Source organism: Emys orbicularis, chromosome 4 (assembly GCF_028017835.1).
Source record: "Emys orbicularis isolate rEmyOrb1 chromosome 4, rEmyOrb1.hap1, whole genome shotgun sequence".
Classification (NCBI taxonomy): domain Eukaryota; kingdom Metazoa; phylum Chordata; order Testudines; family Emydidae; genus Emys; species Emys orbicularis.
Window position 1 is genome coordinate 104,651,387 of NC_088686.1, and position 26,606 is coordinate 104,677,992.

The following is a 26,606-nucleotide window of genomic DNA, read 5'->3' on the forward strand; positions in this document are numbered from 1 at the left end:
TTTATTATTTGAGATTTCATGGGAGGAGTCTGACTGCAACAGGTTTCATCCAAGCTCTCCAAATTTATCAGAACATTTTCCCAAACTAAAAACAGTTTTCTGCTTATGTTAAAAATTTTAAAAACTATTTTTCTCAACTTTATTTAAATATCATGTATAATAGAAAATATTGTGTGTCAGTAGCTGAATTTTTTATTAATCTTTAAATCGGGTAATTCAATGAAATTTTGAAAAGTTTAAATGAGAAATGGAACCTGATCTAGATTTTTGAAGTGAGAACAGAATCTATAAACACATGAAGAGTATTAATGTCTTTTTTGTGAAAATTACATACAAATACATGAAATACCTAAAAGGCTACGCATAAGACAAAATTGGTGTGTAAGTCCTTTAACAGAGAGTGTTTACAATTCTTGTTCTTTTGGCAAGACTATGAACAAGATAGTTGTAAATAAAAGATGGGGCCAGATACTCAGTTGCTGTAAAATTGGTGCAGCTCCATTTATTCAGTGGAGCTATTCCAATTTACACCAGCTGAGAGTTTGGCACATATGCTTTAACGTCTTTCAGCACAGATGAGATATGGCTGTGGTTGTAATGTCATGCCTAATTTTGGCTTCAGATTTGGAATCAAAGCATGTGGAAAATGCAGGTGAAACCGCTGAAGTAATGAAGTAAAAAACAAAAACAGTTCCATCCTGGCCAGTTGTTCTCCAAGACAATGTCTTCTTCCTGAATAGAAAAAAAATTATATTTTTAAAATTACAATAATCATGTTTGCACTTACATTTAAAAAAAGAATAGTTATTTCTGCCTCTACTCTAAATGGAGCTGTTTGGACATAATACTGGGTCTGATTCATAGGAAAGGATATGTGCAAATTATATTAAGGGTCATATTTTAAAAACATTTGTAGTTTTGACAACACAAGTACCACTGGATCGAATGCTGCAGTCTTAATTTAGGCAAAACTGCTAATGATATCAATGGGATTTTTGCAAAAGACAACAAAATTGTGCCCACTGTCTATTGCCAATCATCAGTTGGTAATTACCCACAAATATGACAGTAAAAGTGGGACTTTTGAACAGATCTAAAGTAGGATAGTGTAGTGGCTTTATACACTAATTCTCATTCCATGCATAATAGGCAGCCTGGAAGCTTAAAGGTGCTTGTGGGAGAAGCAGATAAATAGACAGTCAAGGCTAGCAGAGTTGATGAAGTAAAAGAGGCAAGAAGCAATGTGATAAGATACAAGAGCAGATAAATAGGAACAGGTTAAATTGTTAGTAAGACATTTAATTTATTTTGTTCTAAAGCTTGAAAACACTCTCCAGATTCTGTAAGATGAAAGCTTTAGTCTGAAGGGTTTGGGGGTTTTGGTATTTGCTCAATTGAGTTAATAAAAAAACCACATGCTATATGATCACTTGAATAATTAGAACACTGTATTCCGTAAATGCATCTGCAGCATCAATCAAGTAGTTCTAGATACTCTAGATTTCTGCTCCAAATCAATTGTATTTATTTTCCCAAAAAATGATCAATAGGAAAAACAAAATTAGCTGACATCCTAAATCCAAATTTAAAATAAGGTATTCATATTTTGCTATTTCAAGTGCTCAAAGATGGAAACTGGATTATGAAAATTGAGCAGACACAAAAATCTGCTGCATCAATTGTCAACAAACAAAACTCAGTTAGAAACCACAATGACAGAGGCTGTGTAAAATCCTCAGATAAAACAGACTTATAAAACATTAAGATGACATGATCAGTTTTTGTATCAAAATGTCCTTTAATTTATATAGGAGACACCATTACACAACATTGCCAGGGTTGCTGGAACAATTTATATAGCGGGAGTGCTGAGAGCCATTGAACCAAACTGTAAACCCTGTATATGATGGAAACCACTTCAAGCCAGGGGGTGCGACAGCAGCCTTAGTTCCAGCACCGATGGACATTACCAAGCCTCTGATGCACTGTATTAAATATAACTTTACAAACAGTTGTTTTATCATAAGTGTAGCTTTTTTACATCATGCTGTCTATTGTGGATTAGTTAACACTGTTGAATATAGATGTATGAATAGGCATGAGCTCTTACCTAGTGAAAAAGGAACAAATGCATCTTTCTTGATGAACTGCCCACTACTGTCCAAAAACCGTTCAGGATAAAACACTTCTGGGTTACTCCAGTACTTTTCATCAAAGTGTACAGAATAGAGGTTTGTAATTATTGTAGTGCCTTCAGGGATAGAATAACCACGCACAACTGTATCCTTAGAAGTTGCATGGAAAATACCTAACGGAGCTACATTACAGAACCTTAAAATTTCATGTAGAACTGCTTCAGTGTAAGGCATTTTGCATTTCTCTTCTAAAGAAGGTGTTTTGTTTGGGCCCACGACTAAATCAATTTCTTTATGAACTTGCCCTGTTAGAGAAAAAACCTTTAGTTTATTGTGCAATACTTTAAAATTTAAAGATAAGGAATAAATACATAAATATTTTGTGTTAAGACTAGAAATGCCTTAGTACTTAGTGCAGCACCTAACAGGCTGGTATGGTAGATACACCTCTACCTCGATATAACGCTGTTCTCGGGAGCCAAAAAATCTTACCGTGTTATAGGTGAAACCATGTTATATCGAACTTGCTTTGATCCACCGGAGTGCGCAGCCCCGCCTGCCCCGGAGCACTGCTTTACCATGTTATATCTGAATTCGTGTTATATCGAGTCGCATTATATCGGTGTAGAGGTGTATTTTCAATTTTTAATTTCCTCTCATACTCTCATTCCACTGCTGACAGTTTTTTCAAGCCCCAAAGAAATAGTAATTTCACAACAAACTGGAGCCATAATCTTGATTCTTATGTTTTTCTTTACTCAATAAATTTCCCCTTTCAAGGAGCTCATGAGAATTGGGATAACTAACATCACATTCTAGATAGGTAAGATGAAGTATATTAAATGCAAAAAGAAAAAAATCAAACACAAGAGAAGACCATGTATAGAATATTCAGAATTAAGAGATACTTAATTTTTTATCTATCTAATTATCCCAAGATAGTACATCACACATGTTGTGTAAAATCATCCACCATTTTAAGAATCTTGAAATAGTTAGGCACACTATGGTAAAAGTAAGAGGAACAACTCTAGCTGGATTCTGGATTTTTTTAACTTTTTGGGATATAAATTAAATTATTTCTCTTTCAAGCTCTTTTTTAAAAATGAAAAAATATAATTGGATCCTTTAAATCAACTCCACATTGGAAAATCACATAATAGTTTGCTCAACAAGGCAACAGTTCGTTTACTCTTTTTTTTCTGAGGTACTTTATCAATGTGTTTGCTAATGCCATTAGACAGCCCCTAAATCACATAAAATAGCAGTGATACAGCTTGACTGGCATCAACACAATATATCTAGACAATGAAGAACTATTACCAAGTTCTTAAAATGAAACTAACCTCTCCAATCCCAAAGAAAGTGCATGAGATAGATCAGACCAGAACCTTAGTGCATCTTGTAGCTAACTGTTATTTTTGATACATGTTGAGATCCTCATGTGGAAAATGTGTACATAAATGCAGGGTATTAATATTATTTACTGCTATGTAAAGAATCTGAACTTGAATCCTGAGCTTATTTTTCTCCCAAGGGCTAACAGAAGTTGAGATCACAGGAGAATTTTAGAGGAGAGGGATTGCTTTGTGTTTTAACAATACAGTGCCTCTTAAATGATCTGGCTGAGACACAAAACTCCAAGAAGTGCCTAGTTTCTGTCCCCTGTTGGAAGATGATGTTTTGGGGACGATCTAATGCAGAAGGGAATAAGGCCGTATGCTGCCAGCGTTGCCAACTTAGCGACTTTGTCACTAGATATAGTGACTTTTGGGTTTCCCTAGTGAGAAAATAAGTGTCAAAATGACCAGTGACAAATCTAGCGACTTTCACTGCCAATTATAGTGACATTCAGAGAAAGAAGTCACCAATATCTAGTCACAAAATCATTCACAAGCAGCACAACAGTGTTAATAAAATCCATTCCATGATCTTTTTACTACATTCTGTTGCACACCAAGTCAATGTCATTACATCTCAATTGAGCGTGTCCTCAGAAGGAATCACATCCCAGGATTTCTTGGGCTGAGATCACTATAATCTGCAGAAAATAAGTTTGTGGAGGCTAATTAAATACTTTACTAAAGCCAGGCGCACTTTGGAGAGAGCAGCACATTAGCCAGGGTTTTTTACCCAAATGTTTTCTTGCCACTCCATAGTAGATATCACACCCTGTGACAAAGGGAAAGATGGCTAATGAAGTGGGTAGGGTGGGGGAGGCAGGTTAGCCAGCGAGGAGAGCCGCACGGAGGGAAGGTGGGGTGGAATGACACAGGGGCACCGTGCCTCCAGGAATGAAGCCCTTACTACAGGATCAAAGGTGGAGCTAGCTTGATTTCAGTTCCCCTTTACTCCTTCCCCTGGCTTGGCCTGGGGTTAGCTGCCCAGCTGTTTTCAGAAATGAAACCCTGGAAGCAGGGGGAAAGGGGTCCAGCTAACGGACTTTTGTTTTTAAATCTACTTTCTTGGCTCCCTGCAGCGCCGAGCTCAGGTCAGGTGAATGCCTCTTCCCCCTGGTTCTGGGCACTCCCTTTCACTAACCTGCCAGCTCTAATCCAGGCTGGCAAGAAAGGAAGTACCCTTCCCAATGAGCAGAGGGCACTCTCCTTATGAGTGTACTGTTGTAGTTGCTTCCAGTATGCAACAGAATGTAGTAAGAGCATGGGATGGACTATATTAACACTATTGAGCTGCTTGTGAATGATTGTGACTGTACTCGGCTGTGTGTGTGTATTCAACAGAGAATTTTATATATACACACACACATATAAAATTCTCTGTTGAATTCTCTGGAAATTTTGTTCGGTGACATTTTGGACTCCTTTTGAGTGTTTAAACAGCTACATCTAGCGACTTTTCAGGGTTTGCCTGGTGACTTCCTGCTATGTAGAGTTGGCAACGCTGTATGCTGCTTTTAAGGTAAGAATGATCCTGTATTATGAGGAAATTAAAAGAGAGTAAATATAGCTAGTTATGAAGGTAATTATTAGCCTTCAATTTTTTCCCTTCCATCTCATGCCATATACATACATACAAACATATATTGCTATCCCCTGGATCTTAGCTGCTGACAAGGTGTAGACATATAAATTTGGAGTTTAGGAAATCCTTTTGATGAAATAGAGGCCCTCCAAAATGTATAAGATATTTTAAGTGATGGCCCCCATGCAATTACAATCACAGTTTCTGTGGAATCGCCAAGATGTACAGGAGAGCACGGTTAAACCAGTTAAACAAATGTATGAAAATTAAACACTGAGCAGAATTCTCTGCAGGTGTTTGTTAATGAGTACAGCTTCATTGAGGTCAAGGCAGCAGCATCCATTTACATGAGCAGAAAATTTGGCCCATCATATATAAAATAGCAACTTTTCACACAATAATATTTGAGCCACTTAACTGGCCTCTTCCCCTAAGTATTAAAAAGTCTTAGTTCAACCTAAGCACTTACAAGGTTGTGATATGAAAAAAACAACTTTTCTCAGAAGGTGTGTGAACTCAGAAAGGAAGCTAACTAATGACATTTAATGTCCAAGTTTCTACACTAAAACTTCAATGTGGTCCTCTTCAAGAATACGTTAGCATTGTACTTCAGAACAATGCTAACACTGGTTATGTTTTAAAATGCTCATATTGTCTTTTCCCCCTCCCTAACAATCAATGTAAATACATATAAGTGCATAGTACATAAACCTGTTATGGATTGATGCACTTAAGGATTAAAAAATGGTTCAAAGAGTTACCCAAAATCTGATTTACACTTTTTTGCTGATTCTTGTGTTCTTTTGCCAGCCAGTATTCTGAGTCATCATATTGTTCAACCTACACATAATAAAAGTAAATCTCTCCTTATTTTAAAAAAAAGTTCACGGAAGTGTTTACAAAAAAAAACACCTTAAAATATTATCCTAATGGTAACTAGATACCCATTTTAGCTGCAGATAAAATAGCATTGCCATGTCTGTCTGCAATACATTAAGAAAGGGACATAATGGAGTAATGCGCACAAATTTTTATTTTTACTAAGGATTAGTATTGGCAATTCCAACACACCACGTTGAAAATGCACTCTAAATTCTCACCATAAAGACTACAATATCAGTTCCTCAAAAATGACAAAAATTCTTACCTTGAATGTTCGGATAAAGAGCCATAAACAATACTGCCCATCTTAAAACATTTGTTGTGGTTTCTGTTCCAGCTATGATAAGTTCTCCAACAGAGAAAATTAAATTTTTGGTTGAATATGTAGACTCTGGATCATTTTCACTTCGATCCATTTCATCTAAATATGCATCAATGAAATGTTGAGGTGACTGAGGCCTCCTGTTTTTAGAGACACGCTCAATAAGTTCAAGCAAAAAATTATAGACTTCAGCTGCATTCTTAAACAGTTGTTGATGTTTTCCAAAGGGTAATATGCCAATCCAGGGAAAAGAATTATACAAGAACACTGAAGCACTAGCAACTAATTCAATGTTTTCACTAAAAATCTCTATCATGTGCTGAAATTCAGTGTCTTCATATGTAAAACGTTCTCCAAAGATAATCAAATTAGTAATGTTTGAGACTGCATTTGTTATCAAGTGTTTAAGATCAAAGGGTCTGCCTTTGTATGTATCAATGGCATCAAGAAAAAACATGGATTCTTCTGAAATTTTGTGTTCGAAGGACCTTTGACCATATCCAAAACAACGAAAGCTGCTTACAGCTAACTTGCGATGCTCTGTCCATCCTCTACCGTATCTAGAGTTCAATAAACCTGAAAATACATTTTCAACAGTATTTTATGCATAGCTCTATATTCTTATTCAACAGATAACAAAACTATGAAAAACAGCAGTCCATTCTAAAAGTAAATTCACAAATAGAGATGTCCCAGTGTGGTAATGTTCACTCCAATGCAGGAAAGATTCAGAAGTCTATTTCCTCATTAACTTATATGAGTATTGTGACCCAAAGCACCTGTGTATTCACAGCCTACACGATATTGTAATAATATGCCTCGTGGGGTATCATATGAAAACACATCCTACACACTATTGTAATAATATGCCTTGTGACGTATCATTTGAAAACAAGTAATTTGCTTGTCAATAATATCATGGTGAAATTTATATAGCAGCATTATATGTAAAGTTATTAATTTCTTCTGTATGATGTTATTAGGAAATGTTCAAAACCAGACAGCTCTGCCTAGGAAAAAGTTGTTAAACAGGTCTGTCCTTAAACAAAGGAATGTGTGTTTACCCCAGTTTACATGTAAGTAGTAAACAGGATCACCAAGACAGCCAGGGGAGGAGAGGGCAGGAAACAGAACAATTTGCATTTCAGCAAACAAAGGTGGGGGAAGAAAGAGCATGGAGCTTCTTTCACCACCAGACTCCATGTGCCTTCCTCGCAGCTTGAATAAACTTTACTTTGAGGGGTACTGTTCAGGAGAATCCACTTCAGAGATTCAATGGATATAAAAGAAAGGGTCAGAGAACCCCAAGTTATCACTTTCACCTAAGATGACAAAAGCACCAGAATCTCTGGAAGAGATCCTGACCAAGGAGAGAGTAGATCACCCTCTTGCTAGAAGACTGTGAGTGAGAAAGGCCGTCTTGAACAAAGCGTTCAACCAAATCTTGCTAAAATAAGTTTTAGATGTGTGTTTTCACTTTTATTTGCTTGTGGCCATATCTAACTTTATCTCTTATTCTTGAACTCACTTAAAATCTATTAAAAACTATTGATCTAAACCAACAGTGCTGTGTTTGTACTGAAGTGAATGTCAACTCCAGTTAATGTAGCAAACTGGTGTGTTTTGTCTCCTTAAAGAAGCAAATTAACTATATTATTTCTTTTAACTGTCCAGGAGAGAGCTGAACATTATAGTGAACATGATCTGCATGATGGTAGGTTGGTTGTGAGCTACAACAGCAAATATTGCAAAGCACCCAAGGTTGCAGGGCAGGCGGTGATAACCCCTCATTGGTCTGGACTGCACTCCAGAACATGACATGTATTTATTAGCAATTCCTTCAAATCCTAATGAGAGTTATGTACATCTCTGTGCAAAGATGGGATAATAGACACTTTGTCTCTAAGACCCAAAGGGAAAAAAAACACCAGCAAAACAAGAAAAAGGTTAATTGTTTTAGTCTCAGAGTGATAAGTTGCACAGTGTATATGTCAATGAATAAAGGATGGCTCTGGATACAGATAGGTATCACCTTTATTTCCCCACCCTTATCTACCATCTCAGAGTGTCAGGCACTTGGCTTCTTAATTATGCTATAGCAATTCATGTTTTATCTAATATAAAGGCCCTCCTGTGTAATACAGAACAGGGTTGGGGTTGGGGTTATGCTCTTATTTTTTATATACTGACACACTTTCAGCTATGGGAGACTATTTAGAAGAGAAGTTTACTCACCTTGTGCAGCAACTGAGGTTCTTCAAGATGTGTGTCCCTGTGGGTGGATCCACGTCAGGTGTCAGTGCGTCCCGGCACCATCAATAGGAGATTTTCGATAGCAGTGTCTGTCAGGGCCACGCGTGAGCAGTAGTCGTCTTGCGGTGAAGTTGGCACCTTGACTAGCATGTGCGCGACCCAACACCCTCAGTTTCTTCTCTACCGTAGAGTCCTTACTGCGAACTCTGAAGTGGAGGGGGGGTAGATAGTGATCTTGTTGAATAGGCCCTGATGGGGGTTCTATTTTGAGTTCGTAACACATCTAGATGCAGTTGAAAATCCATTTCGATAGTCTCTGAGTGGATACTGTAGAACCTTTGGAACACTTGGGCTTTGTTCTGTCCAAGTAAAACACTAACGAACGTCGGATACCCAACATATGTAGGACAGTCTCTTGTGTATTCACATGAGGTTAGGGATAAAACATAGGTAGGTGAATCAGTTGATTGATGTGGAAAGAGGATGATATTTGGGGTATAAATTTTGGATGTGGTCTCAGTGTGACTATCCTTGAAGAATATAGTGTATGGGGAATGAGCCATAAAAGCCTCTATTTAGCTTTTTGCGGATGTAATTACAACCAGGAACACCACCTTAATTGATAAGTGGAGAAGGGAGCAGGTGGCTGGTAGCGCAAAACGGGCTCTGGGTAAGGCTGTTGAGCACCAAGTTTAAGTCCCATGGTAGCATGGGTTCGCCTATTTCTGGGTACACATTTTATATGCCCGTGAGAAAACGTTTTGTCATCGAGTGTGCAAATACTGATACGCCATCATCAACCTTATGGTGAAAGGCGGTAATTGGTGGTAGGTGTACTCTAGCCAAACCTGTGGAAAGTCCTGAGTTCTTTAGTTCTAGTATGTATTCCAAGCCTTAAGTGCAGATACGTGCTTGTTCTGGCAACATAAGGATAATCTTTTCCATTTTTGGAGGTAAGTGGTACATGTAGTTGGTTTTCTGCTGTTTACTAACACCTGTTTTACTTGTTCTAAACAGGTTAGCTCATCATGGAGGAGCCACACCCTCATATGAAGTTTCTCCAGGCTCGGGTGGAGGACTTGACCTTCATCTTGCGAGACAAGATCCCGTCACAGAGGGAGATTGTGTGGTGCACAGATTGCCATGTACTTCAGGTATGGGTACCAGGTCTGGCTGGGCCATGTCAGAACTATAAGTATGACTTTGGCTTTGTCGGTCTGTATCTCATGTCTTACTCTGGAGATTAGTGGTATCGGTGGGAATGCGTACAGGAGAGGGGCATCCCATCAGATGAGAAAGACGTTCCCCTAGGGATTGTGGTCCCAGGCCTGCTCACGAGCAAATTTGTGGACATTTGTTGTTTCGTGCTGTCACAAATAAGTTGATAAGTAACCCCCACATTTGGAATATGTGTTGTACGATACTGTCATTCGGTTCCCATTCGTGGTCTTGGGGAAAATGTCTGCTTAATGCATCTGCCTTTGTGTTCTGGAAGCCTGGGAAGTATGAAGCAGTAATGGTGACGTTGTAATTTATGCATCAATTCCATAATTTTATGGCATCTGTGCATAGGGAATGAGAACAGGGTCCTCCCTCTTGATTTATGTAGAACATACATGCAATGTTGTCTGTCATGACTGACTATTTTGTTGTTTATCATTGGGAGGAAGTGACCGCACACGTTGTGAACCATGTGCAGTTTGAGCAGGTTGATGTTTAAGTGTGTCTCTGGGGGAGACCACTTCCCTTGGACTCTATGCTGATTCAGGTGTGCATCCCAGTCGATCAGCAAAGCATCTGTTGTGATCAGTATGAATGGTGGATCCTGTTGGAATGGGATCCCTGATGGGTCTAGCGTAACCCAATCATATTATTTCCAAGACCCATTGATCCGTGGTGATGGATACCCAAGTGTGAATAGAATGAGCGCAGTCGGTGACCAAAGATCTGGATATGTGTAGATGGCACTGGTTGTTGGGAGAGATCATTCAAACCCTTGACCAATGTTTTAAAATTGTGTCTTGCCCGATGGTGTCTGGGACGCAGTAGGCTGAGACTGTGGGTTCAGAGTCTCTGCGGGCATTGTCTCTGTCTCTGGAAGTCGTAAGGTCATTGTCTTTGGAAAGTACTCTCTTGGCCACGCTGGTATGGTTGATATCTCCTCCGCCTGTTCGAAGGTGTGTACATGCCTAAGATGCGGAGAGTTGTCCAGGAGTCCTTCATGGAGGGAAGGACCTTGCCTGTTTTGGCCAAGAACAACTTGTCTCTGTTGAAGGGGTGATCTTCTACTTTGTCTGTAAGTCCTTCGGATTCTGGATGAGTGTAGCCATGATGCTCTGTGCATGACTATCGCTGTGGCTGTTGTTTGTACAGCCACGTCCACCATGTTGAGGGATGCCTGTAGTGCTGTTCTTGCCACAATCTATCCCTCGTTAAGGACTGTGTTAAATTGTTCCTTCCTCTCCTTGGGGATGTCGTTAAGGACCTCTCTGAGTTTCGTGTAACTGTCGTAGTCATATTTCGTGAGGAGTGCAACATAATTAGCTGTGTGGAATTGTAGAGTTGCGGATTAGTATACTTTGTGACTGAATAGATCTAGCCTCTTCCAGTCTTTGTCTTATGGAGTGGACCTGTACTGGGGTTGTTTTCCTCTTTGATTGACCACTAATGAATTAGGTTGAGGGTGTGAAAAGAGGAAGTCCATTCCTTTAGTTAGGGACATAATATTTCCTGTCAGCTCTTTTACATACCAGGGGAATGGTGACTGGTGTTTGCCATACTATTTCTGCTGGCTCCATTATCGCGTCACTAATTGGCAGTGCTATTTTGGACGTAGATGATGTGTGTAGGATCTTTAGAAGTTGATGCTGGGTCTTGGTCACTTCCTCAAATGGGACGTTTTAGCTTTGTGCTTCATGCCGGAACAATTCTTGGAATTTAAAGTCATCTGCAGCCGTAGGAAGTGGTGGCATGACAGCCTCATCCAGCAATGATGATGAGTTATGGGCAGGTGATGTCTTGTTCCGTGTCCACTTCTCTGTCGTCCTCCATTTCCTCAGGGGCCACTGACGGCTCCTGTACTGAGGTTGTAAAGGAACATGTATGTCTCTTTTGAGGTCTGTTGTACTGATTCATGTAGGCTGCCCCTGTGTCCCATTACGGCCATTGCATCAGGAATGACATAGGTGGACACATCCATAGGTGCCTGAACCATGCTGTATGTTTCGGTCTCGGTGGTCTCTAGATCTCACATGTCCCAGCATTGGCCCAGAACTGGACAGTGAGGAGTGGCACGATGAAAAGGTGCCCTTCTCTAGATTGTCCTCCTCATTGCTGGAGAATAGTGGCACGATGGGAGAGTCAGGTTGCTCCGGTGCCGTTAGTACCGGTGACCCCTTGGTACCATATAGTGGTAAGTGTGAGATGGAAGATACTGCCATGTCCTCCTGTTGTATAAATTGGTGCAGTACCATGGACTTCAGGGCCGTGCTCTTTGGTGCTGACATTTTTGAAGGTGCTGTGGTCAGAGACGATTATTTATGGGTTATCTTGGTCTGTGCCGGTTGTGCTGATGTGGATCTCTCCATCAGTGCCAATACTGTTGTAGGCACCGGAGGTGGGGGCATTGGCATTAAAGGCTGTGGTACTGTTGCCTTCACTGGTGTTGGTGGTGCCGTGGAGGAGGAGTTTGGCTTGTGTTTGCCTCTCGACTCCTTAACCTTGCTAGTAGAGGCCCCGGTGCTGGAGGTTCCTGGTGCATCAAAGTTGCTCACTCTTGGTGTAGTTGGCACTGAGGATAGCGAACTTGCAGGAACTTTTCTTTTCAACGGTTCGCTCTGCTGAGGCGATGTCTTTTTTCTCCTTGCTTTCTTGGAGTAGTGAGTATTTGATGTTTCTGCCAATGATTTGCCCGGAGAGTCCCTGGTTGGGGAGTTCTGCTGTCCGGATTCAGAAGCTGATTGAAGGGATTTCTTCATGAGAATGAGTTTAAGTTGGAGATCTCGATCTCTTCTGGCTCTGGCTTTAAGGTTGCTTCAGTGAGCGCACTTTTGTGGTATGTGCGACTCACTTAAGCAACGGACACAGAGTGAATGGCCATCAGAAATCGGCATTGCATCCTTACACAAGGAACATCTTTTGAAACCTGGTGAGCCAGGCATGTTTTAATGTCCCTTGTTGAGGTTGTTTTTAAATGGAATAACTAAAGATTTTTTTTTTAAGGGAAACAGAAAAGGGGATGAGAAATATCTAGACTAGTAACTTACTAAACCTAACTAACACTAATAACTGCTAACTAATTCTAATTATTTTCTTTAGGTTGTCTTTTGACACCACTACAGGGCTCTATCTCAGGCCGAGGATGGTTGAGAAGGAACTGAGGGGGGATCGGGTCACGCATGCTAGTCAAGGTGTCAACAGCACCGCGAGACAAATACTGCGCATGTGCGGCCCTGACGGACACTGCTACCGAAAATCTCCAATTGACGGTGCCGGGACACACCGACATCTGAAGTGGAGCACCCACAGGGACAGCACTCGAAGAAGAATTCTTTCTTATGGACCCAATGATTGACAGTGATTTCCTCCCCTCCTTTTTTCACCAACTGATTTCTTCTGATATGGCATTTTGTGTTCCATACTGCTTATCTCAGAGTACATGTTATACCAGTACTCCATAATCTGCACAACCTAAAATAAATTTTCAGGTTTAGTTCAAAGTGTTAGTTTTTAGAGTCCTGCATGGTTTGAAACCCAGTTACTTGTGAGACTGCTTCTGTTTGTGTATGATTCTGCTACAATAGCTATCTGAGAAGACATGCAAGTCAGAGATCCCTCAGTATAAAAGAGAAACTGATGATGGCAGGGCATCCTCCAAGAAGAGACTTTACTTGTACTGCTTGGTCCACCAGTGTGCATTGTTAACCCTTTGTGTTGAATACAAACTCTTGGGTATCTAGGAGATAGTGAGTTGACGGGACAAGAAATACTGTTTTGATGGTAAGGTTATTATGTGAAGACTAAATTTTATTACACTTCTAGGCAGTTCAATACGTTAAACTAGTGGTCCCCAAACTGTGGGACATGCCCCCCGAGGGGGGTGCAGAGGAACATTCAGGGGGGAGGGTGCACGGTGGGGCCCGGGTCAGCCCCCAAGGGAGGTGGGGAGGAAGCAAAACCCAGCCCTGCTCTGCCCCCAGCCGCAGCTCCACCTTGGCCCCTGCTCTGCCCCCAGTCCAGCTCCGGCCCCAGCTGCAGCTCTGTTCCAGCCCCAGTTCCACTCCACCTCCAGCCAATCTCCAGTTCCAGCCACAGCTCCACTCTGCCTCCTGCTCAGTTCTGCCCTCATTCCCTTTCCATCCCTAGGCCAGCTCTGCCTCTCGCCCCAGCTTCTCCCTCATCCCCAGTTCTGCCCCCAGCTCCACCTCCTCTGCTGAGCCAACTGTGCAGTAATGGAGGGGGGATGAGGGTAGATTCCATTACTGGTAAGGGGGGGTGTCTGCAACAGGAAATGTTTGGGCACCACTGGGTTAGACATTTTAAAAATGTACTACTGTTTTTAAACTGAATTTTAGACTGACAACGAATAATATAAAAAAATAAGCTAAGTGAACTCAGATGACAAAATGCTGAAGCCACAGTACTATAGTGGTAGTCTGTAGTGATTTCTATAGTTAAGGTTGAATTCCAACTTCTGTATAGGCCCCCATTTTTCAGATGCTCATGTTTATGTCCATGTCCATGATTTAGCTGTGCAATACTTTAAAAAAAACAAAAACCCACTGTTCCATGGAGTGGATTCTATTCTATACAGATTATTTTATGTCCCTCATCAACATAGTAATCACTGAAGTGCTCTGAGCAACCTGACTAGTGTTTATTCCATGTAGTTCCTCCTTTCTCTCTTCCTCTCTCGAAGGAGAAATTGTGTGGGTTTTTTAATACATAATTTTAATATATTATATGTGCACTCTGTGTTTATATTAGGAAAACGAAGTCAAAGACGCATGGTTTGCACTTGGAACTAAAGGTGATGAGGTCTGTATGATGCCTCATATTTGACAACTGCTCCCTTTACTCCTGTTTTATCTATGTCAGTTGCAGAATATGTACACAGCCATGCTTACAGGGCCAGTTGTCACAAAGAAGTATTTACCTTGTGGGAATTCCCTCAGGGAAGAACAACTTTAAATTCCGGCTGAGATTCATAGGATTCCCACCAGTGAAGGCTGCCCCAGGAGAGCTGCTAAATCAGCACATATCATGGCTAGTCTGGGCCAGTTTTGCGAACTTGGAACTTATAACCCCTGCGTGGAGTGAGATTCAAGGGTGGTTTGCACCACTGCATCCATGCTTCTGGTGGATTTTCTGTTCCTGCATCCCAGAGTCCAGATCCTACATCCAAAGATTAATCTAGACCATTACTTCTTCACCATTATGCAGAGAGGGTCCACAGTCAAAACACTTCAATTGTGGACAACTCAAGGAGCATAAGGGTTTAAAAGACCCTATTTATCCTTACCTCAGTTATTATATTGGGAAATTGATTATACATGAATTTAAAAGGTGAATTAAGAGATTCAAAATTCTGCCTTTGTCTTTCTCCAAAAGATCAGTTCATTTCTTTAATTCTTCTAGGTTTGTCACAGGCACAGGAAAAAATAATGAGCAAATTATATTTTGAATGACAAAGCATGCAAAGGTTTTTTGATTCCACTTGAATTGGGATGGATAGCAACAGAGCTCTGAATGAGAGTGAAAATAGTCTATAGCCATGAAGATTTTAATGCAAGGTCCAACTATATCTGAAATGAAAAGTAAAATTCATTGGCATCATACTGCCTTCTTCACAGCTGAGATGGAACAAAAGCCCATGCATCCAAAGAGAAGCAAAGCTCTGCATTCTAAGAATTTTAGTCTTTATTTTGCAAGAATGAATATATATGATGTCAGGTTTCAGAGTAGCAGCCGTGTTAGTCTGTATCCGCAAAAATAACAGGAGTACTTGTGGCACCTTAGAGACTAACAAATTTATTAGAGCATAAGCTTTCGTGGGCTACAACCCACGCACAAAATCTGTTTTAGTTACTTTTCTTGCTACTTAAATATGTTAGTTAATGTTTGCCTCCAATTCACTTGGAAGGGGAGAAGGGAGGAATGGCAAAATTACCCAGTCCAGTGACCAGAAATTAGTATAAAAGAGAAAATGGGGAAGAGAGAAGCAATCTATGTTAAGAGAGCTATCTGGACTTGAATCAGAGGGGTAGCCGTGTTAGTCTGGATCTGTAAAAAGCAACAGAGAGTCCTGTGGCACCTTTAAGACTAACAGATGTATTGGAGCATAAGCTTTCGTGGGTGAAGGCATCCGACGAAGTGGGCATTCACCCACGAAAGCTTATGCTCCAATACATCTGTTAGTCTTAAAGGTGCCATCTGGACTTGAGTAATTAAAGCCTGAGAGAAAATGAGTCCAAGACGCTGGCAATCAGCATTACAACTCAATTCAGTGAAATGCTATTTCTTGTAAAATATAGAATAATTCATTCTCCTGGACTGTGAATTCTAATAATTTTTTTTTGGTTATGGCAGCGTGATAGCTTCCTATTGATCATCCTGGATCCACATTGATGAAAAACTCATAGAAAACAAATTAACACACAAAAAGGGCCAGACCTGCACGGGAGGCAGGAATGGACACAATAGAAAAAAATATTCAAACAAGATCAACACTGAGCAATTGGAAAACTTGAAGTGGCAGATGAAGAAGTGTAGCTTCTGCATGGACTTCTTTCCCTGACCATTGTCAAAAAAGTGACTGAAAAGTTCCAAAGTCAACAGTGCCCTGGGTTGTGTGTGATCACCAGTGAGGAGGGAGGGGACTCATGCGCCAACCTGCTACCACAGACCATAGGAACATTAACTTTAGGGCTTAAAGAATTCCACTTCCCTTGCTCAGGCGCACAGCCCAAGTATGGGACTCTTTCCCAGACACTATCTTTAGAAAAGTGTCAAATATTCTGGAATAGGAGATTAAAAGATTGGGAAAGTAATCTAAAGCAAGTATCCAATGTAATAAGAAAATACTATCTTCCCTTTCATGACAGCAATACATACCTCCCATATTTGTCAGCTTCTTGAACAAAGGAAGAGATGGTCTGTCTGCAAAAACTTCACTTTGATGAACCAGGCATTCTTTTACAGCATCATAACCATTCAGTACAATAGCAGATATACCTCCAAGATCAAGACTGAAAATCTTTGAAAAGAACAAATGAACAAAAGTGCACTTGTAAAATTAAACTGCAAGTCATTTTCAAGAATAAGTAATGGAGACAATACTGGAAAAAGTAGAACTAAGCATCACTACAATAAATATTTCTTAAGCTGTTTCCAGATTGCAAGTATAAACATTGTTCAGAATAATCTTTTCTCCCTAAACTTTAGATTATAAATTCTTTAAGGCTGGGACCATGTCTCTCTATGTATTTTTTTTAACAGTGCCAACTACAATTCAGCCCAAATTCTGTCTGAGGCTTTTGAACACTCCTGCAATATAAATATTAAATAATAATATTAATAGAAAGATATTGAACTGACAGTTCTATGAAGTCCTCTGTTTATTATGAGTATTCATGGCCATGAAAAAAGCATCACGGACTGTGAAATCTGGTCTTTTATGCTTTTACCCTATACACCTCTACCCCGATATAACGTGACCCAATATAACACGAATTCGGATATAACGCGGTAAAGCAGCCCTCCAGGGGGGCGGGGCTGCCCCAAAACTATCTCCTACTCTGATTTGCAGGGACCATCTCTACAAGTGAGAAGAAAGGCATGGTCATGAAACTATGTAACCCTGGGTCTCCATACCATGCCACTCTTCTGCACTGCTGCCTGCAGAGCTGAGCCCTCAGTAAGCAGCTGCCACTCTCCAGCTGCCCAGCTCTGAAGGCAGCAGCGCAGAAGGGTAGCATGGTATGGTATTGCCACCCTTACTTCTGCAACTGCTGTTGGCAGGGTGCTGCCTTCAGAGCTGGGCAGCCAACAGCCGCCGCTCTCCGGCCACCCCACTCTGAAGGCAGCGACCCCCCCTGCAACTCCCTTTTGGGTCAAGACCCCCAATTTGAGAAATGCTGTTCTTCCCCTTTGAAATTTGTATAGTACACCTCTACCCCAATATAAGACTGTCCTTGGGAGCCAAAAAAACTTACCGTGTTATAGGTGAAACAGTGTTATATTGAACTTGCTTTGATCCGCCGGAGTGCGCAGCCCCGCCCCCCTGGAGCGCTGCTTTACCGCGTTATATCCGAATTCATGTTATATTGGGTCGCGTTATATCGGGGTTGAGGTGTATAGGGTAAAAGCATAAAAGACCAGATTTCACAGGGGGAGACCAGATTTCACAGGGGGAGACCAGATTTCACAGTCCGTGATGCTTTTTTCATGGCCATGAATTTGGTAGGGCCCTACATATGATTGTCCAATCTCACTTTGAAATTTACTAAGCTCTTGGCGTCCATTACAACCTGTGGCAAAAACTTTTAAATTTAATTATGCATAATGTGAAACAGTATTTCCTTTTATCAGTTTTGAATTTGCGGCCTTTCAATTTCTTTGGCTGTCTCCCTTGTTTTTGTTTTATGAGACAGGGGAACAGAAACTCTTAATGTACTTTCTCTATATCGTTCATCATTATGCATACTTTTACCTGTTCCCTCTTACTTATTTTCTTTCTAAAGTATACAATCCCAGTCTTTTCAATCTCTCTTCAAAAGAGTTTTTCCAGGCCCTTAATCATCATCATTACCCTTCTCTGAGTCCCCCACAATTTTGCAGAATCCTTTCCGAGATAAATTGACCAATACGGCATACAGTATTCCAGGCGAGGGCAAATTATTGATCTACATAGTGACATAATATTTTTCATATTATTTTCTATCCCATTTCTTATGCATCCTTAAATTTGGTTTGCTTTTTTGACAGCAGGTGAGGCAACCATAACATTTTGCCATTATGGAAAATTAACCATTTATTCCTACTCTTTGCTTTGTCTCTTAGCCTGATTTTAATTGACTATACTTTGCTTCTCACCCCATGACTACTTAGTTTCTTTAGTAGTCTCTCAATAAAGAAACTTGTCATGGGTCTTTTGAAAGCCTAAATAAATTGTCAGGCAGTTCTTCTTTATCCATTATTATAGTGACATATTCAATTATAAAAGGCATAATTCTTGAGAAACCACCATGCTTGTTGGACCCTATCAAACCACGATCTTCCAGACATTATTCAATTTTTAATTATTGGCTTGACCTATTTACTAGGCAAAGACATAAGGTTTACTGGTCTGTAATTCCCTGGATCACTACTAGAACCCATTTTAAATGTAGGTGGAATATTTGCTCCCCTCTAGTCCTCTTGTATATTAGCTGTTTTTAATGACAGGTTGCATATTTTTGCTAGCAGCTCGACCACTTCATTCTTAAATCCCTTCAGATCTCTTGGATGTATAACCTCTGGGCCTAGTGATTTACTGCTTTTTAAATTATCAATTTGTTTCAGCACTATTTCTGCTGACATCTCAATCTCTATTAGTACCTCATCTGTGTTACCAAAAAAGAAATATTAATTTCAGTTTAAAAAAAAAAAGAGAAAAAAAAAGAAAGACAATCAACATTTGCCAAGTGAGAAAATACAAGATTGATGAAGCTGGAACATATGTCCTTTATCCCCACAGGCATAATACTAGAGAGTACAAACATTGAAAAATATAATTACTTTTACCTTATTTTTATATACTTGAAAGGTTCTGATTTCTCCTAGACCAATAAACCATATGACAAACCAAATTTCTATTCATCTTTGAGTTCAATAACTGGTCCAGAGCAATCACTACGCAAGGACTGAGTCTGAGAATTACATGTGCTCAGTGTCAAAGTCAAGCTCCAATAAGTTTGTACTACTAAATAAATCTTTGCTCGCTTCCCAATTCCTGGAGAACTTGTCAGGGCCAATACTGTGATCCACATTTACTGGCTTCTGAAACCCAACTTTCTTACTATTTAAGCAAGAGTTTCCACAGCCAGTGGCTCTATTGGCCAGCATACCAACAGAGTAGGCAAAGTTAAAAAGACTTTTGTTACTAGCATTTAAACATTTTTAAAATAACAGATACTGAGAAAATTAAAATAAAGCTTTAATGTCATTAACGTATAAACCAATAGACTGTCTGCTTCAGTATAATGTATTTTTATGACACTATAAATCTGAGTGTTCAGCAAGCATTGTTGGGGGGCGGGGAACCAATCAAATGGAAGACTGTTTTGGAATAAAATGCCTTCAGTGAAACTGACACTATATTCAAGTGCTGCTATTTGTTATAATGTGTTTCTGTTAAATAAGAATATACCCTGTTGTGCCCCCATGACTTGTGCATCTGAAAAGGTGGCTTAGCCATCTCTGGGGCACCATCTCCTCCCTTCTCCCCATTACTAAGTCTGGGGATCAGTGAGTGGGAAGCTGAGGGAGTGAGCAGGCCAACAGATAGGTCACATCCCAGCTGTATTAACTTTCTGCACACTGTGCTGGGAGGCTCCCTCTTTAAAGAGTGTCCCCGGGCCATACCTGCAGCCATGTATGCTCATCATCTCATGTCTCAATTACGGCAACATCCTTCTCTCTGGCCTGGGCAAATGCAATTTTGCCCTGCTCATACCCCTTCAGAATGCTGCTGCAAAGATCATTTTCCTAACCCGTCACTTTGGCCAAGTCATCCCACCCTTTGAATCTTCCATTGGCTCCCCCTTCACTTTTGTATCAAACATAAACTGCTTGTTCTCACTTTCAAGGCCCTTCACGGTCAATTCCCACCATAGAATCACAGAAGTGTAGGACTGAAAGGGACCTCAATAGGTCATCTAGTCCAGTTCCTTGCACTCAAGGCAGGACTAAGGAATAACTAGACCATTCCTGACAGATGTTTGTCTAACCTGTTCTTAATATCCAACGATGGAGATTCCACAACCTCCCTAAGCAATTTGTTCCAGTGCTTAACTACCTTGACAGTTACCAAGTTTTTCCTAATATCCAACCTAAACCTCCCTTGCTGCAATTAAAGCCCATTGCTTCTTGTCCTATCCTCAGAGGTTAACAAGAACAAATTTTCACTCTCCTCCTTGTAACAACCTTTTATGTACTTGAAAACTGTTATCATATCCCCCCTCTGTCTTCTCCAGACTAAACATAAGATCATAAGAATGGCCATATTGGGTCAGACCAAAGGTCCATCCAGCCCAGTATCCTGTCTACCGACAGTGACCAATGCCAGGTGCCCCAGAGGGAGTGAACCTAACAGGTAATGATCAAATGATCTCTCTCCTGCCATCCATCTCCATCCTCTGAAAAACAGAGGCTAGGGACACCATTCTGTACCCATCCTGGCTAATAGCCATTAATGGACTTAACCTCCATGAATTTATCTAGTTCTCTTTTAAACCCTGTTATAGTCCTAGCCTTCACAACTTCCTCAGGCAAGGCATTCCACAGGTTGACTGCGCTGTGTGAAGAAGAACTTCCTTTTATTTGTTTTAAACCTGATGCCCATTAATTTCATTTGGTGGCCCCGAGTTCTTATATTATGGGAACAAGTAAATAACTTTTCTTTATTCACTTTCTCCACACCACTCATGATTTTATATACCTCTATCATATCCCCCCTTATTCTCCTCTTTTCCAAGCTGAAAAGTCCTAGCCTCTTTAATCTCTCCTCATATGGGACCTGATCCAAACCCCCAATCATTTTAGTTGTCCTTCTCTGAACCTTTTCTAATGCCAATATATCTTTTTTTGAGATGAGGAGACCACATCTGTACGCAGTATTCAAGCTGAGGGCCTACCATGGATTTATATAAGGGCAATAAGATATTCTCCATCTTATTCTCTATCCCTTTTTGAATGATTCCTAACATCCTGTTTGCTTTTTTGACTGCCGCTGCACACTGCGTGGACGTCTTCACAGAACTATCCACGATGACTCCAAGATTTCTTTCCTGATTAGTTGTAGCTAAATTAGCCCCCATCATATTGTATGTATAGTTGGGGTTATTTTTTCCAATGTGTTACATTTATCCACATTAAATTTCATTTGCCATTTTGTTGCCCAGTCACTTAGTTTTGTGAGATCTTTTTGAAGTTCTTCATAGTCTGCTTTGGTCTTAACTATCTTGAGCAGTTTAGTATCATCTGCAAACTTTGCCACCTCACTGTTTATCCCTCTCTCCAGATCATTTATGAATAAGTTGAATAGGATTGGTCCTAGGACTGACCCTTGGGGAACACCACTAGTTACCCCTCTCCATTCTGAAAATTTACCGTTTATTCCTACCCTTTGTTCCCTGTCTTTTAACCAGTTCTCAATCCATGAAATGATCTTCTCTCTTATCCCATGACAACTTAATTTACGTAAGAGCCTTTGGTGAGGGACCTTGTCAAAGGTTTTCTGGAAATCTAAGTACACTATGTCCACTGCATCCTCCTTCTCCTCATGTTTGTTGACCCCTTCAAAGAACTCTCATAGATTAGTAAGAGATGATTTCCCTTTACAGAAACCATGTTGACTTTTGCCCAACAATTTATGTTCTTCTATGTGTCTGACAATTTTATTCTTTACTATTGTTTCAACTAATTTGCCCGGTACTGATGTTAGACTTACTGGTCTGTAATTGCCAGGATCACCTCTAGAGCCTTTTTTAAATATTGGCGTTACATTAGCTATCTTCCAGTCGTTGGGTACAGAAGCCGATTTAAAGGACAGGTTACAAACCATAGTTAATAGTTCTGCAATTTCACATTTGAGTTCTTTCAGAACTCTTGGGTGAATGCCATCTGGTCCCAGTGACTATTTACTGTTAAATTTATCAATTAATTCCAAAACCTCCTCTAGCGACACTTCAATCTGTGACAATTCCTCAGATTTGTCACCTACAAAGGATGGCTCAGGTTTGGGAATCTCCCTAACATCCTCAGCCGTGAAGACTGAAGCAAAGAATTCATTTAGTTTCTCCGCAATGACTTTATCATCTTTAAGTGCTCCTTTTGTATCTTGATCATCCGGGGCCCCACTGGTTGTTTAGCAAGCTTCCTGCTTCTGATGTACTTAAAACACATTTTGTTATTACCTTTTGAGTTTTTGGCTAGCTGTTCTTCTAACTCCTTTTTGGCTTTTCTTATTACATTTTTACACTTAATTTGGCAGTGTTTATGCTCCTTTCTATTTACCTCACTAGGATTTGACTTCCACTTTTTAAAAGATGCCTTTTTATCTCTCACTGCTTCTTTTACACAGTGGCTCTTTTTTAGTTCTTTTACTGCGTTTTTTAATTTGGGGTATACATTTAAGTTGGGCCTCTACTATGGTGTCTTTGAAAAGTGTCCATGCAGCTTGCAGGGATTTCACTCTAGTCACTGTACTTTTTAATTTCTGTTTAATTAACTTCCTCATTTTTTGCATAGTTCCCTTTTCTGAAATTAAATACCACAGTGTTGGGCTGTTGAGGTGTTCTTCCCACCACAGGAAAGTTACATGTTATTATATTATGGTCACTATTTCCAAGTGGTCCTGTTATAGTTACCTCTTGGACCAGATTCTGCGCTCCATTCAGGACTAAATTGAGAATTGCCTCTCCCCTTGTGGGTTCCTGTACCAGCTGCTCCAAGAAGCAGTCATTTAAACAAACCCAATTTTTTCAGTCTTTGCTCATAGGTCATGTTTTCTAGACCTTTAATCATTGTTGTTGCTTTCCTCTAGACGTATTCCAATTTGTCTACCTCTTTCCTGAAATGTGCACAGAACTGGACACAATACTCCAGCTGAGGTCTTATCAGTGCGGAGTAGAGCGGAACAATTATTTCTCATGTCACACTCCTGCTAATACATCCCAGAATTATGTTCGCTTTTTTGGGAACAGTGTTACTGTTGCGATTTATACCTATAGGTCACGTGCAGTTCGAGTCTAGGCTGAGGCACATGACCAAAGTCAACGACTGCAGAGTATTACAGAGATAGCAAGTTTATTACACTCGAGCGTGGTGCCCCCCCTGCTAATCAGGAGGGGGACCCAGACAGTCGGTTTCACAAAGATTATATACCTTTTAGCAGTGCATGCTACCCTCGTGCATCGTAACTTTTGGCCAATGAATAAGCCGTTTACTTGTCTCTCACCTATCCTGACTAAGCATCTCCTTCGTGCTGGCTAGCGTTACAAGCCCCTGAGCTCATGCACAAGCCCCCTCTCCTCCTCCTCCTCAAGGCCATATTGTCTGAATTAGCTGGCATGCCTTCCTTTTACTATTTCCAGATGTTCCTTTCTCCCCTTCCCCATTTTCCAGTACGTAATGTGCTCGCTTTTAGCTAAGGGCGGGCCCAAACCAAAATGGAGTCACTCATGCTAACTTTCCCCAACAGTCCCCCCTTTTCTCTTGAACGCCAGTGAGCTATACCGAGACAGAATAACCGCGATGGAGGGTCAATAGTCGCTGACAACACATACTACAACATTGCAGGCATACAAAAAATAATACGAAAACAATAACAGTCAGGAAAAATAGGTACAAAATGCGCCGACCCCAAACCCCCAAGTCCGGTAGCCATGAGGTGAGCCAGTTCCAAACTTCTTGAAACTCGGTGCTGGTATCATCTATGCTGATGCGGTGAAGCGAGGCGGCTTGCTCGTAAATGTTGGTTTAAGAATACACAACAATACACAACAAACCAGCACAAACCCCGCCCTGGTTTGCAAGGAGATAATCCAGGGCTAGACGGTTTTGCAAAGTTGTTTGAGATAACTGAGTCACCTCCATTTGGAGGGCAGATAAGGCGTCTGCGGTAGCATTTGCCATTGTTTCTAAAGTTGCTGATATACTTACTATGGCTTTTTCCAATTCGCTCAGTCCTAGCCATGGCAAGAACCAGCGTGCAAAGGAGTGAAAGCCTGTAGGCCGCTTAGAGAGAGGGTTTGAAGGAACACTCTGTCAGTTACGCCACACCAGGTTGCGGATCTCCCCTTGGGATAAGGTTTGATGTACGGTAACAGCGGGTACTATGGCCCCTAAGGTACATGTCCCACACCAACCCGCCGGGAGGACCTCGTAAGCCGTATGGTTGCATAACCAATACCAACCAGACCCTTCAGGGACTGGCCACGGGGTCCTAGAATAATTTGAGGGGCTTGCCGCACCAGAGCTGATCCGAGTGGTGTCTTTGCATCCCATAAAGTCACCCACAAAGACTGTGTTTAATATACTCTGTGATCATGACACACACAGAGCATAGTCACCCTGGGCCACCATGTCAACCGACCATGTCTGGATAGTAACATTCCAACTAAATGAGTTATTTGCCCATAATACGGCCTGGAGGGTTCGGTTGAGAGGGATTGGTACTCCTACCAACGGGACCCCCTGGCCTATGTACGTGGGGGTATGAATACAAACCAGCATTGCGTCCGATTTACACCCTGTACTATGGCGTGTGTTAAGTTCAGGAAGCTGTTACCCTCCCATCCTCGTATTGGGTTTGTGAATAGGGAGAGGAACCCGCAGGTAAACCATACCAATACTGGCATCCTTTTCTATACCACGCAAAGATCAATACCACCAATGCAAGTCCAACAAACAGAAAAGTAAGAAGTCCTGGTGGGCTATGAAGATCCCAGTAGTTGGAAAATTCAGTCCATGGATTGGTAGTGGTGTTCATTCGCAAGGCAGCTCGTCCAGCGGTTCGTCCGAGTCGGGTAGAGGTCCCGGCGCCAGCTTAGCATGGCTATGATGAATCCACAAACTTTTTCCTGCAACTTTTAAAGCAGAATAAGTACATAACAAGACCTGATACGGACCCTCCCACCGGGATTCCAGAGGGTTAATGCGGGGAATCTTTTTTACTAGCACCCAATCCCCTGGTTTAAAGGGATGGACCTGTAACCCTAACGGAGCGGTTTGGAACAACTGAGCCTGAGATTGGTTGTCATTTAACTCCTTTTGTAATCTAGCAACATATCGGGCCAATGTTTCATCTCCATCCACGAGGCTAGTGTGGGCGGGAACATAGATTCCCGGGACCAAAGTTGGTCTCCCAAATAATACCTCAAATGGGGACAGGCCCAGGGGCATACGTGGGGTCCGCCTTATATGCCACAGGACTATAGGCAATACATCTGGCCACTTGAGTCCAGTTTCCTTACAGAACTTTGCTACCATTGTCTTTATTGTTCGATTCATGTGCTCCACCTGTCCCGCAGATTGGGGGTGGTACGGAGTATGTAGTTGTCGGACGATTCCCAGGCACCGGTACAGTTCTTCCAAAATCTTTGCAGTGAAGTGTGAACCTCGGTCTGAATCGATAACTTCAGGGACCCCGAACCTGGGTATAATGTCCTTCATCAAAAATTTTACCACAGATCTTGCGTCTGCCTTTCTGGTTGGTATTGCTTCAGGCCACCCGGAAAGTTGGTCCACTATTACAAGGAGGTGGTGAAACCCTGAGCTTTTAGGCTTTTCTGCATAGTCCATCTGTAAACGTTGGAATGGAAAGTCTGCCCAAGGTCTCCCCCCCTTCGAGCCGGCATCAAGCCGAGACCTTGCAGAGAAGGCCAGGCACGTAGAGCAGGAGCTAAGAGCCCGCTTTACTGCCGGATAAACATGAGGCGCCGCCCAGAATTTTAGTATAGCAGCCGCCGTGCCCTGTATGCCAGCGTGGCCCAGGGAATGAAAATAGTGAGCGGCCGGGAGCAGATAGCGGTGGGGGAGGATAGGTTTGTCCCCAATACGCCAGACCTTGTCGATGCCCTCATATCCTTCCCAGCGCTTCCAATCCTGAAGCTCGCCTGATGGCACGTTAGTATACAACAGTGTCCAATCCGTTGGTGGGAAGGGTGTAGCCAGGGGGAGGGATGCCGACATTAGGAGGGGCTGAAGAGCTGCAGCCTTTGCGGCAGCATCAGCCAAGGCATTGCCCTGAGGCACAGAAGTATTCGACTGCT

The 26,606-nt window shown here is 41.4% G+C and overlaps 1 protein-coding gene across 1 annotated transcript in view; it reads right to left on the minus strand.

The window, feature by feature from the left end:
- Nucleotides 1–556: 556 nt before the first annotated feature.
- LOC135878288 (vitamin D 25-hydroxylase) overlaps nucleotides 557–26,606 on the minus strand; it is a 46,924-nt gene continuing 20,874 nt past the window's right edge. The window contains exons 2-5 of the mRNA XM_065403907.1: nucleotides 16,687–16,828; nucleotides 6,265–6,897; nucleotides 2,111–2,440; nucleotides 557–732 (exon numbers count right to left, since the gene is read on the minus strand). Of these exons, the coding sequence (XP_065259979.1) occupies nucleotides 557–732; nucleotides 2,111–2,440; nucleotides 6,265–6,897; nucleotides 16,687–16,828 (1,281 nt within the window). The remainder of the gene's footprint in view (nucleotides 733–2,110; nucleotides 2,441–6,264; nucleotides 6,898–16,686; nucleotides 16,829–26,606) is intronic.